Source organism: Electrophorus electricus, chromosome 24, assembly GCF_013358815.1.
Source record: "Electrophorus electricus isolate fEleEle1 chromosome 24, fEleEle1.pri, whole genome shotgun sequence".
Lineage (NCBI taxonomy): Eukaryota > Metazoa > Chordata > Actinopteri > Gymnotiformes > Gymnotidae > Electrophorus > Electrophorus electricus.
In genome coordinates this window covers 3,587,416-3,603,897 of record NC_049558.1, presented here as the reverse complement: position 1 = coordinate 3,603,897, position 16,482 = coordinate 3,587,416, and the positions used below count along the sequence as shown (strand labels likewise).

At 50.7% G+C, this 16,482-nt stretch overlaps 1 protein-coding gene across 7 annotated transcripts in view; it reads left to right on the top strand.

Moving 5' to 3' along the window:
- The window catches only part of agrn (agrin), a 154,630-nt gene that overhangs the window by 74,056 nt on the left and 64,092 nt on the right, over positions 1–16,482 (top strand). For all 7 annotated transcript variants that reach the window (XM_035522440.1, XM_035522436.1, XM_035522437.1 and 4 more), the window contains one exon: positions 16,002–16,217. In XM_035522440.1, coding sequence (XP_035378333.1) covers positions 16,002–16,217 — 216 coding nt within the window. The remainder of the gene's footprint in view (positions 1–16,001; positions 16,218–16,482) is intronic.

Below are 16,482 nucleotides of genomic sequence, written 5' to 3'. Positions count from 1 at the left end.
CTCCGCTTTTTCCTCCTGAGAGGGAACCCCGTTCCAGGCTGAGGGTTAGAAGGCCACGCCCCCCGTCCAACATGCAGCCCCCTCCGTGCGAGCTGAACTGCGGTGAGCCGAGGCTGCTTGGCCCGACCCCAGCTGCAGGGATGAGGGCCGCCGCCTGTCCCAGCGCGGGGATGATGGAGTGCGCCAGCAAGGAGGGAGCCGGAAACTATAAATCTTCCTCCTTAAACCGCTCAGACCTGCATACTCCCAGCCCCCGCTGCACGCTCGCTTGCATGCTAACTGGAACAGACGAGGTGCGATGATTACGTCTCCACATGCTGGGAGAGAGGTGACAGAGATCAGGAGGTGCGGGAGGCCCGACGAGGGCCGGGAGCAGGAGGCGCGTGTAGGTATCCGCTCCCGGGGCGCCCCACCCGCGTGCCCGCCCGCTCATCCCAGTCTCGTTTGTGTCGTTTGTCCCTCCCACTTCCATTTAATGGCTTGTTTGACAGGCGCGCATTACGACAAGGAGCTTTGTCGGCCGGGCGGGGGCAGAGAGCCAGCTCGCCCGCCGCCACGCACCCTTCCAGCAGCCGGCGGGAACGTCCGTGGGGACGCCGGCCCCTGGCGACCAGCCCTGGTCCGCACGTGCACCGGGGTGCGGACGTGCCTGTGTGTGCCTGAGAACAGCCCAGTCGTTTTCTGACTGAGAGCCCGGCGCCGGGCACCCTGCCTGCTGATGGGCTGTCTGCACTCAATTTTTAATGGGCTTTACATTTCTGGATGACTCTCTGCATGCAAGAAGGCGAGGGAGATGGGAGACAGAGCGAGGATGCTGGGAACGTGCAGTTTGGCATCTTTGTCGGGGGCGGGGTGGAGGGAGGGGGTGTTATGTGATGGTTGGAGGCAGTGGGGAGTTTGGGTGGGGTGTATTTTCCCTGCTGTTTTTCCATTTAATGATATACCTTGGATTCCCTAATTGAAAGAGAACAAATGGAGCCTGCTTTGTATGCAGACACTTGCGTTAGACTCCGGAGAACCCTGCATCTATGCCATTTGCATAATGAAAGCAATTGTATGTCAGAGGAAGAGGAGCCAGGCAGCTGGAAAGGTGGAGATTTGGAATGGAGTTTTAGTTCACCTCACCAAATTTATATTTCCACTCTGACAGAATGAGGGGGAGAGAGGAAGAGTGAGGTGGAAACAGTTGTCCAGTGTGTCAGAGGATCTCTGGTGTGATGGATGGGAAGAAGGAACAGGGGTTTTTTAGGGGTGGGTAGTTAAGGCACGCTTGGAGGCGCGGACGCAAATCATAGAACTTTGTAGCAGCCACCTCAGACTAGCTGTCTGTCTGCCTGTCAGTTGGCGTGTTTGGTCTCTGGAGTATTCCTCTTCAAAACAAACGTCCCTCTTTTGAATGACCACGTTAAGCGGATTATGGTCTCAAACTCAAACGTGAACGTTTGTGACCTCTGTAGGGATAAAATATGTCTAGGTTTGTTCCGTGCCCCCATGCCGGCCTCATCCTGACCCCCTCGTGCACTGAGCTCAGGGACACTGGTTATATCTTCCAGCTGCACCATGTGCGTCGCCTTGGCTGCGGTTTCCGTGCCTCCGCGGTGGGAGGCAAATCTGGGATCTGATTCGTCTCGGCTGGTCCGGCCTGAGCTCACCCCGGCTTGAGGAACGTGGCGGAGCAGCACGCCAGTCAAGGAGGGTCTCCCCTGCTCTTAGCCGTTCACGCTTCCCCGGAGTCCCGTCGTCCAAGATACAGTGGAGGAGCTGTAAATCAGCGGTGCGGTGATGTCATCTGTGACGGCGCGCTGTGGTATTTCCTGTCTTTAGGAAGCTGGTTTGGGTGGCTGCTAAGCACTGAGCAATCAGCCCTCAAGTCTCCTGCTGAGCGAGGCCTCATCACCAGGAGGAAACATATCAATATTTCACTCCCGTGCTCTGCAGGCCGGCGCCCGTAGGAGGGCGATTTGCTCTCCGTAGCCACTTCCAGCGGGAAGCGGCCGAGATGTTCTGGTATGTGCTTCTCGGCTTGGGCCGTTTCTCCCTGCCGGTCCTTTCTTCTCTTCCATCCTTCTCTTCATGCCCTCTTCTCCCGTGACTTGTTCCTCCTTACAACTCCTTCCGCCACCACCTTCTGCCGTCGCGGTGCCGGGGTGTGTGGAGGTGTTCCTTTCCTCCAGGGCTGGGCAGAGGAAGTGCGACCAATAGCTCTTCACTCTCTGAGCTGTTGGCTCTGTCAAGCTGCGCACGAACTGCCAAGCCGCTCTCTGAATAAATCAGGGTGTAATACTACAGCGATGGGTTTTTTGTGTGTGGAGAGTCATGCTGACTGATAGTTGTATAAGAAAGTAATATGTAATTTGCTGCCTCAGTCTGTGAGTAGTTATGGAAGATTTTGCCCTCTGTTTTATTACATGGTTCTAGATGTATAGGATGTTTAACGTCTATAGACTGAGTTAGCTTTATTAACCATTGAGAGAAAATTCAGCTCGGAGCAGAGGGAAGATGATGGCGACAGAGTTTTCGCTTGGTAGCAAAATGAGCTCTATGCTTTTAAATACATAAATACTTCGCTAATTTGAATCTTGTGTGCTGTTGGCATGTATTGGTCTGGTTTCCTACCTACATGTGTGTGTTCTGCAGCATTAGTGTATGAAGCAGACAACAGTGTAGTAGTGGATATAGTTAACATCCGCTGTCCCTCTGTGCGAACATTCCATATGGTCCTATTTGGGCTTGTGGAGAGTTTTGAAGCGTTGCTCTGAAGTCCACTATCTTTTTGGTAACAGCAACAGATATTCTGCCCTTGATATTCTGGCAGGAGGAGTTTCTAGAATGCTTTGCCAAGCAGTTTTTCTGAAGGGAACATATTAGTAGTGAATTCGAATTTTGGAAGAAATGAAGATACTCACTGTAAGATATTCACAGGCTCAGTTAATTGGATACTTACTCACACTCCTAATTAAACATTTTCTGCTTTATTCTGTTCTATCTATACTTTTTATGTAATTCAGTATGGTAGGTGTTTATATGACCCTGCATATATGCTGGTTCACAAATTACCTTCTGCTGCAATGATAGCATTTATAAAATATTTCATCCTGCCTTAGACTTTCAGTAATGGCTAACAGTGATTCCTCCAGGGAAGCAAATTCCTATTTTTGAAACATGATTTGCACAATGTGTGAATCTAGGTTGGTTTCAGAGAAAGAAAAGTTGTTTTTTTTCACACCTCACAGAAGCTGCCTCTCCACAGTAAATTTAAAGCCCTTTATTCAAGTAATCAAATAGTGTCTGTTTTTATATTTTTTGCAGATTTTTTTTCTTCAACTGCAAAGCAAGATCCTGTCTGAGACGACTCGTTGTTCTCCGTAGCATCCCCATTTTGCTGCTGTCTTCCCTGAAGCCCTCTTTCTGGAGCAAAGCCCTTCATCTTATTACTTTTATATTAGAGGATTAATTTGAGCGGTCAGTGGATTTGAGCTGTAATTTCTAATCAGGCTTCTATCTTAAATCCAGCACCCTTATCATAAGTGATGGCTTAACCTAAGAGTGGTTGGTATAGTGTAGTGGGTAACAGTTCTGCCTTCCCCGTGGGAGACTGGACTTCAGTCCGTCTCTGGGCGAATTCTCTGTTCTGTAGAGCAGGGTGCCTGACAAACGTGTCTCGGGCAACTTGACTGGCCAGTTGCTGGTCTGTTTGGGCCATTAATGAGACAGTTCCTCATCATCATTAGTCAGTTAACCTGGGGTGCTAACTGGCTGAAGGTATTTCCCCATGAATAACATCTTTTAGAAAACAAATACTAGCGTTTCAGAGCATTTATTAAATAATGACATAGCTAGCTATGATAATAACTTGGCCCCAGCAGGCTAGCCTGCAGTACTAAGATAACAGCCTACATTAACGGTAAACACTGAACATCAGGATATGATATGAGGCTTCATTCTCTCTCTCTTTTTTAAAAAAAAAAAGCTTGTCTTTGTTTTGACATGTGCAGGACTGTCATTGAATTTTAGAATGTTAGTTTTTTTCAATTTAAATCCACAACGGTCAGAAATGTCTTCATAGCAACAGCATTTAACACTGCGCTCTGTGATTTAACTTTTAAATCACACATTAATATGACTAAAACTAAATACAGTCCATCATTTAAACAATATAGCCCAAGTTAGACCGTCTCTGTCTGCAAGATTCTAAGAAATTGATTTTGTTTGTGTTTTGTTTTTTTTTTCTTTCTTTTCCACGACTACTGGAGTGCATTGATCATAGAACTTCCTGCAACTATAACAAACAAACCTCAGCTTGCAAAGTGCATATCTGATTAATAAAATAATAGTTGCAGAAAGTTCCAGGAACCAGGAATGAAGAACCAAGAAAAGATCAACACCTGGAGGTTCACAAGCCACCTACATGCCTGGCTCTCCAGGGCCCTTCGTGCTGCCTCCGATTGGCCTCAGGTTAACCGCAGAGCATGTGGCTCCCTGATTCTAGCGCTGAGCTCCGGGTCGAACCAACAGACAGCCGTGCTCGAGGTCCGTCGCCCTCCCGCTCGTGATATTTGATGTAGCACCCCTACACTCGATTGGCTGATGGAGGAGAGGAAAGTGGAGAGTGGGCTGGTCTTGGCACCGCCTGCGGCACAGCATATGCCATGGTGGATCCAGCTCCACTCATGCGTGCGGAAACCAGGCGCGTGGGCGGCAGCGAACGCGGAAGACAGTGGTGACAGGATGCCTGGGCCCGTATCCCTACCCGGGTTCTGCTCTCGACTTTGACGTGCTGGGGGACTCGGTGGGTGGTGATGGTGTGCGTGGCGTGGAAGCCTCCCAGTGAAGGGGATTAATGCGCTAGAATCGCCATATGCTCCACCGCTCCAGGTAACTACCGGCAGAACAGGAAGTGCCGTCTTTTTAATAAGCGCTGCGGAGCCTGCCAGTGTCATCCCTGCCTCAGGGGCGTAACCGTCAGCTGTGCATCTCCGTGTAATACACCACTAACAAGAGAAAAGAGAGCAGAGAATTCACTCGTGTCCGTGTAACAGCTCATGAACCACATAAGCTTGCTTTGGTCATTTATTAGACTGTTATTAGACTCAATTAGTTTGTTAGTTTATTGGACTATTAGAATATCAGATGCTCTTATCTGACTTATTAACAGGGGGATTTGAGAGTTGTGAGAGGCAGACTCTGGTGACCCGTGTGGTCACTGCAGTTTAGTGCAGGAGGACTTCACCCCAGAAACATTTTGTTATACAAAAGAGCTTGTTACAGCATTTTTATTTTTGAGGGGGTTTTACTGTTGTTGTTTTTTTTTTCTGTTTGCTGCCCCTGAAATCATAGTTCCCCTGGATCAATGCTAAGAGCTGTTTGTGTCTCCTACCCTGAAAGCACCTAGGCTTTGTACCAGAGCTGTTAGTGGCAGCTGTCTCTGCTGATGCCTGCCTGCCACCCTTATTGGCAGTCATTTTTAATTCAGAGGTGCTTGTCTACCCCTGTGTATCCCTGCAGCTCTTGAACGTAAATGGGAGAGAATTGCTAACGGTATCCAGGGCCACTCACTGTCACAAGAGACCTGATCATCTTCATCGTGATGTAAACAGAGTCGATGGAGATTGCTCTGTGGTATGTTTGGCAGGACTGGAGCCAAGCTTAGCCTTGGCGCAGTGTGATACAAATGCTGTTTGTCTTGCTTTTTCAACTTCAGTCTTCGTAGAACAGAGCCAGATTGGAATAACCTGACAAGATGACACAGGAAGCGAAATTCTTGCCCCAGCCAGCGAACAGCATTGTCCACTCGGAATAAGCTGCCTGTCTGGAGTGTGAAGTGTGCCTCAGGAGCTAGCCAGCAGGTTGAGCATAACTGCCCCTGATGAGAAACACGCAGATGCTCTCAGCAGCCCCTCATAAAAGGGTAACCAAGGTGACGGGACCTCCCTCCCCAACCAACGTCACCAGCGACCCTGTTGGCCTGACTAATGCTCGCGCTTCTGTTCACGGCAGCCTCCGCCTCAGGAAGTGGAGGCAGGCCAGGCTCAGGTCGATGCTGCTGCTCTGGAACTGCGGCAGTGCTTTCGTTTACCTTTTAGCACCGAGCCAGTACGAGAGCCAGAAATGGACATCGACTTGTGAAGCCCCCGCACCAGGCGCGGTTTCGATCAGCTGCCCAATTTCGGTGTTCTTTGGACACCCCCGACCACCAGAGCCGTTCTTCATGCTAAGTTATGTGCTATCGATCTGGATGTCTGATTGGTTCAATGTAATAAATACCCACAATGACTTTCAGATCAACGTATTGACAGAGGGCCACTGTACTGAGAGGCAGGCAGTTTAAACCAGTCTTGGAGAAAGATTTGTGGGACCAGATCAATAACAGAGGCTATGTGTGCTTAGATTTTAGCAATTGAATCAGAGGCCAGAATATAGTGTTTCTGTTCCATAGTGTTTGGCTGGCTGCAGAGAGCCAGCGCAGAACTTGGGCTGAGGGTATTTTGGCTGAACTCTGCACATGCACGTATGCGTGCACTCGCTCCCGGTCAGCATAAATTCATTACTTCTCGGATGCCGTTTACTTAATTCAGCGCCACCCGTTTGCATGCGTGTTGAGAACCGAGTTCCCGCACCTGCTGTTCTGAGAAGTATTTCTAATTGTTCCAATTTCACATCAGCCAGTGTGGCAGATTTGCAGCTGATGAATATGTATGCAAGTCGCCTCCACACTCCGCCCTTCCAGCTAGTCACACTGCACAGATGAGGCCCAGCCGGGGCTGGGAACACGTTGCCATGGCGACCTTTGGCCCAGTCCACTCGTGCACAATTCATGGCGACCTTTCGCTCCCGGGCAGATGAACCCTAGCGACCCCTTCTCTTCCCCCCATGCAGACTGTTGTGTGGGTTCACGTGGTGGCTGTGGGTTTGGGTGGAGGTCCAGGTGTGGGTCTCCAGGGGCGACCCCAGCTGCAGCCTCCTTCATGCAGACGGGGTAGGGAGGGGGTCGCCTGGAGGATCTGCCTTACCGAGGTGAGGTGGATAGGAAGAATGACATCATTTTAGACTGAGAGAGAGAGAAAGAGAGAGAGGGAGAGATGTTATGAATGTGAGTGGGCAGAGAAGTAAAGAGCAATTTGGACACCCCTCGCTGTCACTGGGAAGGTGTGGAATGTGAGAATATGAGGCAGAGGTTTACTGCTAAGGCACAGCAGGAGGCCAACAGCCCTTCCCACCTTCCCAGTTTTCAGCTTAAGCCCCGAACTGTTTCATTCTCTCTAAGCCTCTCAGCCTCGCCATCCCCTCCGCTGTTTCCGTGAGCTCGCTCAGAGCATGGTTTATTTGGAGGACTGAGTTCATGCCAGTCGTACAGTCAAAGACCGGATCATCCCACGTTCCTGATGCCCTTGCTCTCTCTAACCACTGCTGCATGTTCTCCTGCTGGCAGTTCCCAGCACCTTGGCTTGGAAGGTCCAATTCACTGGTAACCCACTTGTATCTACTGAGGAATTAACATTTATTCCGATGGACATTTGAAACACCGTTCACTCTACCTGACTAAGTCCCATTAATCAATGAAAAGGGATAAAATGCCCCATTCAAGTGCACTTAATGTAAATCACCTCAGATTCCTGCATATTACATGACACTTGGTGCTTGGAAATCCATTAACTCACTATACTCTGTAGTCAATCTTTGGGAGATTGCTCATGGAATATAATTTGTATCTAATTTTTTCCTGACATTATCCCTATCGGTATTTCCTTTAATAGGCTGGCCTAATCAGCCTGGGATGTGTTTAATTTTTCATAATTACTCCACTGCGCCTTGGGGGAGAGGATGGGAGGGTGTAGAGATGAGGCACATTTGTGACTCAGATCACAATCCTCTCCGTCATCCACCACCACACATGCTGCGCCTTACAGAGGGATGCATTTTTATATGGGCCGAGAGAGAGAGTGCACGGTCCATTTAGAAAATTGCCTCTTTTCGTGTCATTACATTCCTATTGTGTCTACAGCCGAGCCCTAGGCTCTGAGGATTCTGTCTGATTGCTACAGTACGCAAAACACCCATGAATGAAGCCTTTTCTTTTTTTGGAGGGTGGGGTGGGGTGGGGGGTGTGCAGGATTGCCACAGAAAGAGAGAGAGAAAGGGGGAGAGTGAGAAGGCATGGAGAGAGAAAGCAGGCCTCTCTGTCACTGTGGCATCATGGGAGCTGGTGTGTGAGAGCGGGATGTATGGAGAGCGAAGGCTAACTGCGTTGTCCTTTCCGCCCATGGCGGTTTCTCCCGAACCAGGCTAATGTCTCCCCTCACGCCTGCCTGGGCCGACGCCTCTGGGGTAGGGCTCGGAGTGCCGCCAAGCCCGGGACAGCCGCAGAGGGCGGGCGGAGTGTCTGGTATCTTCTTCGGTGGCTGCATATACCACCACACAGCAGCCTGAGGGTGCAGGAACCTAAAAAGCGGCTCGCCAAACGCACGGTGAGCCGCAGGCGTCCCTGGCTCTGGAAACCACGTGGCTCTCCGACCGAGTAATGGAGCGTCAGACGTTTACAATATGCGACCGTGTCCGGCGTTCGCGGCCGGTGCTCTGGCTTCTTATGGACTTTTTACACCAGGTCATTACAGTCATTACAGTCCTTTTTCTGTGACTTTATAGTACTGAGTAGGAAACAGCAGGAAAAAGAGAGCGAGAGAAGCTCGGGAAAAGCCCCGAAGAAACCTTGTTCCTTGGGGCATCTTTTAATCCACTGGCGGCGAGAGAGATTTTCCACAGTGTCAGATGCACTGAGGAAGTGGAGGATGCTGTTGATGTGAGTGATGGGGGCTCAGAGACTCATCTCCAGTGTGCCGTTCTCCTCGCGCTCCGCCCGAGCCTGTTAGAGCAGCCATTATTGATCCCGCCGGGCCTTCTGGGTGTCTGTCAGACCTTGTCTGTCCACTCCACACCCTCCTTCGTCTTGCTTCTCTTCACCTATCCTTGCAAGGCATTCTGGGTCTGTGCTCTTGGGGGGTGGTGAGACAAATCACATGCTTAAAGTTCTGTGTCCCCAGACGAGTTCCTTTTTTTACTGCGCCCCATTTCACCGCTGCCCTTTTGCTGTATTTTCGGCGCTAGGGAAAGCCGTCGCGAAAGGTTTAGTTTGCTCTGGAAAGCCGGTGTGAAAGGTTTAGCCTGCTCCTCGTCTTCTATGGGGCACCTGCTAATTATGTCAGATGCACTTTATTTTAGGCTTCGTTTAAGCTGGAATTCATGGCTGTGTAGGCACAGAAAGCACACTTGTCTCCAAAAAACAGGAGGAGTTTTATGTATGTATGTATTTATTTATTTACTTTAGCAAGGTGAAATCTGTTGGTAATGGAACTGGCAGGGTGCTGTTTCTCTATCTTTGTCTCTCTCTATTTCTCTCTCCACCTCTTCCTGGCTGTGTCTCTCCATCAGAGGGCAGTAAATAGATAATGTACCTGGTTTGGTGAGAGCGCAGTGCTCCATCTGTTCTTTACATGGTGGAAACCTGTCGGGGAATTGAGGTGCTCCCATTCGCAGCTGCTGCAGAGTGCTGGACTGCTGTAGCGACGCCCCCACCAAGGCGGGCGGGGCCGGGCGGGGCCGGGTAGGGCAGGAGCAGTCGATTGTTGGGACAGGAAGATGGGGTCAGGCCACAGTCTGCCACTGCAATTGGGTTTAACGTGCGCTGCATGGGCGGACCGGGGCGCGGCTCAGGGGGGCTTTGGTCCAGAGCTGAGCTCTGATCCTGGCCGTCGCTCGTCATCTTCCTCGCCTCGCTCACGCTGGAGCTTGGCTCAGATCCCCCACCCCCCGACATTTCTCCGATCACAGACTTTATAGCGATATCATTAGCGGTAGCCCTGGCTTTAGCCACATCCCACAACAGCAGCCTCTTCTAAAAGCTGCCATCATCAGGTCATAGAGCTGAGCTGCATTGTTGGATTGATTAAATCCTTTTGTCCGTGGGAGCAGAGGGCCCCTCTGCCCCGTGGATTAAGTATGGGGATTGGCGTAAGAAGGGCCATTGCCGGTGTGTCCGTGCCGCAGATTAAATCCCTCCTCGGACCCCGCGGAGATGGCTTTTTTGATGTGAGCCTAAATTAGTGGGACAAACCCGTTACTTCGGATCATAAATTTCGGGAAACGTTTATGCCGGATTGCGCGGCCTCCTTCCAAGGGGTGGCGTCCCGTGTATCCGAATGGAAGGCTGTTGTTTGGCTGCCGGCAGAGCTTCAGGGAGGAAGGGCTGTTAGCCACATGTGGGCGTGTCCCTGCGTAGCTACAAACACCCGACTGTGTTCCGCAACACTTGTTCGCAGGCCAGCTGTGCCTGGCGCTGCCAACAGAAGCAGGGTATAAATGAGCAGCTGAAAACGCCGACGTTGGGGCGGAGCACGAAACGTTTTCTGAGAGTTTTCAAGCGTTTGGCTCCTGCTCCGCACTCAATTTGCAACTCCATTATGCTTATTTGTGTCTTTACTTGGGCTAGAGGCATTAATGTAATGCTGACGCGAGATACGATCGCAAGTTACAGGACAGTAAAGGAAACCGTAGCGCAGAAAGGCAGAAAGATATGTCAGTGTCTGTTGTTATGGTGATTCATTCAGTCAGGAAGCGCGGACTTGCTCGCCGCGCGGTCCGGCTCCGTGTTTTCCGTGGTACGCTCCCCCGGGTTCCTCCCTGTGTTCAGCGAGGCAGTGCGTGTCAACTGCAGATTGCATTGTGCCTTATTTCACCCTGTACAGGTTTGACTGATGGACAGCACGGATGGTTTCAATTCCCAGGAAGTAACTTGATCATCAACTGAGCTCACCTTTTAGGGTTATTAAGGAGCCCAAAAAAGTGGGGGAGTGTCTGACAGCAGCTAAAATGAGCCCTCTCATTCTGAAATACTGCGCAGCTTTTAATGGGCTTTATTTTGCGCTTACTCGCGTTTTGGTTGGGGGGGGGGGTTGTCACATTTTATAGTGACAGCTGGCTTTTCTCTCTCTCTCTCTGCGTGTGTGTCCGGCTTGGCAGTGAGAGGAGCGAGTGGGAGCTAAAGAAAAAGAAAATTGAAGTGATTTGTGGCAGTATTGATTGGTGACGGGAGGCATGGGGGGAAGGGGTATTGATCAGGGTCTTAAGAGAGATGGAGGAGCGTGGCGTGCGGGATGGCCGGGCTCTCTGTCTGGCGGAGACGGGGGGCTTGCTTGCCCGCTCGGCTGGGAATGCTGAGCCACCTCGGGGATCTGTCGGCCGCGCCGACCTCTGCCGTAACACACGGACGCCATCACATCCGCACCAGCCATCGTGGTCCTTCCGCGCTCTCTGTAATGCTCATCACTGATCACTTTCCTCAAGTGGTGAGTGAATCCAAATAGTTGACTTCAATAAATTGCCTCAGGAGTAGTTTTAGACTAAACAGCACATAGTAAATGGCCTGTGTGGTTTCTTGCCAGATTCAGCAATCAAGACTGCAAAGCTGTTGGATATAAATTGTTGCCATATGTTTTTTTTTGTTTTGTTTTGTTTTGTTTTTGTTCTTTCTTTTTTTTTTTAAGATAAAATCTTTCTTACCAGCTCAGTCATGCGAGTTTAATGATAAAGAACGAAAGGAAAAAAGCCATGGAGAACATTTGGAGTAATCTACATGTATCGGGAAAACAACCACTGCTGTGTCATTTAGCAGATTTGTGGAGGGGAGTGGGAGCTCTTGCACTGGTGCTGTGGATAGAGCAGCGAGCCATCTGGCCGTAGCTTGGGCTCCCTCCAGGAGACCCCAGACCGGGAGAGTTCCATTACCCAGCATCCCCCCCCCCCATTCCACCATAAGCTGCTGCGATTCAGAGGTTCGCAGGATCGGCCAAAAGACACTTAGCAATTTAAGAAGAAGTAGAAGAAGAAGCAGCCATCTCCTCTGTGCTCATTTGCTGTCATTCTCCATATTTTCTCTTTTTTAAAAGTTTTTTTGCTTGTTATGGGCACAGATGAAGGTGCGAGAGGGGAGGAGTGTGGATGGGATGCGACTCGAAGCGCAGCAGTGATGGTGAACGGGACTAGCGGGACTAATGCTTGAAGTGAACTCGGTGTGGATGGGGTGGAGGCAGGGCTTAAAACGCATGCACAGGGTTGGCGATGGGGGCACCACGAAAACAGTGAAAGGCTCCCTCTCTCTCTCTCTCTCTCTCTCTCTCTCTGCGGATGTCTTGAATAATTGAGTCCCGCGTGGCGATGCTGCCAGGCGCCGGTGATGTATATCGTGTACATTTCAGGAAGTTGTAATCCTCCCAGAGCCCCTGCTGCTTTCCTTTTGTGCAGTGGATGAAGGGAGACGAAGCAAGGCCCGTTCCTGGCCCGCCGTTAACCCCGCCCGAGCGCCGCCGTTCCTCTACCACGCCCAAACCCCCAAACGCCTCGCTGCATGCCAGAGCCCTTCCACAGACCGACGGCCGTAGCCAGAACTAAAGGAGGCTCCGTGAGCCCTCCACACACGCTGCTTCTGTTCGGTGCAGAGGCCCGCCTCTCTTTCCTGGGGGCGCTTTTCATTACAACCCTGACCTGGCTCTGGCCGAACTGTGTGGGAGGGTGTTTGTTTCTCTTGCTCTTTCACTCTCTCTCCGTGCCCAGGCTCAGTAAATAAGTCGGGGTGGCTTTAAGCCGGGTCAGCGCCCGGAGCGGGAGAGCGAGAGCGCGGGAGGGAGGGAGGGAGGGAGGGAGGGAGAGAGAGAGAGAGAGAGAGAGAGAGTTGAATTGATTGGGCCTTTTATGTGTGGAAGTGAGAAAAAAGAAGGTTCTCTCAGCACAGGCTACACTATCTATAACTCCAGCGAATAAAATAACTCCCACCCTTTTATTTGGGGTTTTTTTCTCTGTCTTTCTGTCTGTTCATTTTACTTTTTGATAACAAGGGGGTGAAATGCAACGGGAAGGTGTGTGTGGGGGAGGAACTGCCGGAGAGAGGGAGCGAGGGAAGAGCACGGCTGAGGCGGATGGAAAGAAGCAAGGGACTCCAGATTGGATTGCACTCCGTGGCTGTTATGCCGAGTCTCAGCTGCAGACGTGCTTTGGCTTGCAGGTGTGAGCAGCCCAGCAACGGGCTGGGTTAGGGTTAGGCTTAGGGTTGGGTTGGGTTAGGGCCGACACAGCCGAACGCAGGCAGCAGAGCTGCGCGGGGAAGCTGGGGGATCCTGGTGCGAACTGCCGCGTGAGACGGCCGGCGCGCTGTTTTCCAGATGCACCATTAGGGGCGGGGAGCGCGGGCCTTGCGTTTGCGTCCGGCCCCCGGAGAATCCCTTGCCATTACTCACGCACGCAGCTTCCGTTAGCTGTAACCTTGGTGCTCTGCTCCAAAATTAGATTTGCGGAATGAGTTCTCCAAATAGGATTCTTCTCATGAGAGACAAGCCAGCTCTCCATCACTGGCATAAAAAGGTCGTAACTTCCTTCTAACTCGTCCGCAGAGCCGCAGCCGGAAGATCCGGGTAGGTGCGGAATCACTCGGGGCTGCGAAGTTGTTTGCGAGTTGAGCGTTTTGCTCTCCAAACTGTGCGCGTGGAAGGTGCCCATTGTCAAACTGACAACCGTTCCTTCCCCCATTGACTTGTGGGCTGTCGTCATGGCAACATATTTCTAGTGCTAGCGGCTCTGGCACCACACGCTTGGTAAATGAATGTGAAGCTGGGAATGTATGGGGTGAGATCGTCACGGAGATGGAACAGGAACGGTCATATTCTACTCCATATTTTCAGGGCCTGGAAATGTGTGTGTGTGTGTGTGTGTGTGTGTGTGTGTGTGTGTGTGTGTGTGTGTGTGTGTGTGTGTGTGTGTGTGTAAATATATAGATCATATCCCATAGGATCACACATTTCATATATGCACCAACAGACTCAACAAACAGATTAAAGAGATGTATTAATAATTCTCATAACATATACATTAGCAGCACTGATTGTAGGGTTAGGCAGTTTGTTGATGTCTGAAGATCAAAGTGTTATGATGATTAAATTATAACAGGCATAAATCAAATTTATATATATATATAAAATGCATCGAGAATCGTGCCCTGCTCTAAACTGCAGGGGAGAGTCGTTTCATTTTGTTCTCATCTCTTTCTCACTCTGTTGCACTTTCGGATTGCTGCTGTTTTAGAAAGATGTGTTTTTGAAATCGCTCCTCAGCTAGCTCTCTATTAAACACATCACCAGCGTCAACCAGTAACACTACATATTACTCGAGCGTGAACGTACACAAGCATGGGGCCTCCCCTTGCCATCCATCTCCATCTCTCTCTCTCTCTCTCTCTCTCTCTCTCTCTCTCTGTCTTTCTCTCTCTCTCTCTCTCTCTCTCTCTCTCTCTCTCTCTCTCTCTCTCTCTCTCTCTCTCTCTCTCTCTCTCTCTCTCTCTCTCTCTCTCTCTCTCTCTCTCTCTCTGTCTGTCTGTTTGTCTGCTGATTGGGTGGACGTGGCCCTCGACTTGGCTGGGCAGTTTTGCATGCTACATTTGCCACCTTGTGCTACGCTGGGCATGACAAGTGCCTGCATGCCTTCTTTCCTCACCTGAGAGAGAGAGAGAGAGAGAGAGAGAGAGAGAGAGAGAGAGAGAAAGAAAACATATGGGGGAAGGTGTGGATGTGGTGCACCTATTCTGTCTGTGAAAGTCCAGTGCACATGTGAAATTGACATGTAGGTAACAGGTTTTCATGTTGGGACAGGATGCAGGCTGCAGCTGTGATGAAAAAGGGAGAGACTGTAGAGGAGTTTCACGTGGTTGGTCAGATCCTTGGAGTGCAGGGCCCTTGTAGACCAAGCTGGTATGTGCGTGTGTGTGTGTGCGTCCTAGGGCGGAGCCGTGCATCCTCAGGCTGGTTGTCTCAGGCCATGTTCTGGAGAGGCAGCCCACACCTCTGAATTTCAAGCAGACTCTTGGGTGATAGACCCCTGTGTGCAAAACAAGAGTGGGCAGGTATACATGTCAGACTGACAGCATCGAGCTCAGACACACAAGCAGGGAGCTGCTTTCCTTATGCCTTGTGTACACCACACACACACACACATGTCTACTGGTCTGACTTTGCGCAGGGACCTATATGTTATTCTCACTGCCTTATGGGTGTGTGATGGGTGTCAGTCAAGGCATGAAGGGTGGCAAGGACAACAGAGAGACAGAAAGGAGGGGAGAGAGAGGATGATGGACACACAGAAGGAGTGAGAGAAAAAACCTGAAACGCACACATGAACACTCAGCTGTCAGCACTGGAGGTCACGAAGGGAAAGAGGACACTGTGTGCGTGTGTGTATGTGTGCGTGTGTGTATACGTGCGTATATGTGTGTGTGTGTGTGTGTATGTGTACGCATCTGTGTGTGTGTGTTCATGTGCGTGTGTGTGTGCGTGTCTGCGTGAGCGTGTGTGCGTGTGTGTATACGTGCGTATGTGTGTGTATGTGTATGCATCTGTGTGTGTGCGTGTCTGCGTGTCTGTGTGTGAGCGTGTCTGTGTGTGTGTCTGCGTGAGCGTGTGTGTGTGTGCATGCGTGCGTGCGTGTGCGTATGTGTTTCTCGCCTGAAGTAAAGCCAGTGATCAGAAACAGGCAGACAGATACTGGAACCCACAGAGCGGTCATGGCCCTCCAACTTCTACCTGGCCTGAGAAGTGCTGATAAGAGGAAGAAGAGAGAGAGATTGAAAGAGAGGAGGAGAGAGAGCGAGAGGGAGAGAAGAAAAAGGACAAAAATAGAGTTGGAAAGAGTAAGAGGTAGAATGAGAGGCAGACTCCTGTAAATCCACTCCCTCAGGAGTGAATGCGCATGCATTAACTTCTCTGTAGATGAGTGATTCATTTGTCTACATTACAACTGTGAATGACTTTATATGTGTGTATGTGTGAGAGAGGGAAAGAGAGAGAGAGAGCTTAAGATTCAAAATGTAAGAATGTCATTTGCGGTTTGGATGTTTTAGACTGTTCTGTGTGAGTGTTTTGGGCCAGTCAGACTGGTTTCTGGTGCTGACAGAGCCCGTGTCTCTGCAGGTTGCCGGGGGAAGCTCTGCGGCTTCGGTGCCGTGTGCGAGAAGGACCCAAGCGACCCCTCTAAGGGCGAGTGCATGTGCAAGAGGATGGCGTGCCCGTCGGTAGTGGCGCCCGTGTGTGGTTCGGACTCCTCCACCTATTCCAATGAGTGTGAGCTGGAGAAAGCCCAGTGCAACCTGCAGAGACGCATCAAGGTGATGCGCAAGGGACCGTGTGGTAAGTGTCCTGATAACCCCCCCCCCCCACACACACACACACCACACACACACACACACACACACACACACACACCACTCTCAGCTTGCCTTCTCCACATTCCGCTCACATGATACAATGACACACTTGCACAACGAGTAATAATCGTGCATTAGCATATTCATGATATGCATAACTCGGGCGTTTTGGGGCAGCGTCTCTGTCGTAGGAGCTCAGCGTGTTTAGTGTGCCAGTCCTGCCGTGCCTGAGTTATCACCCGAGCTGC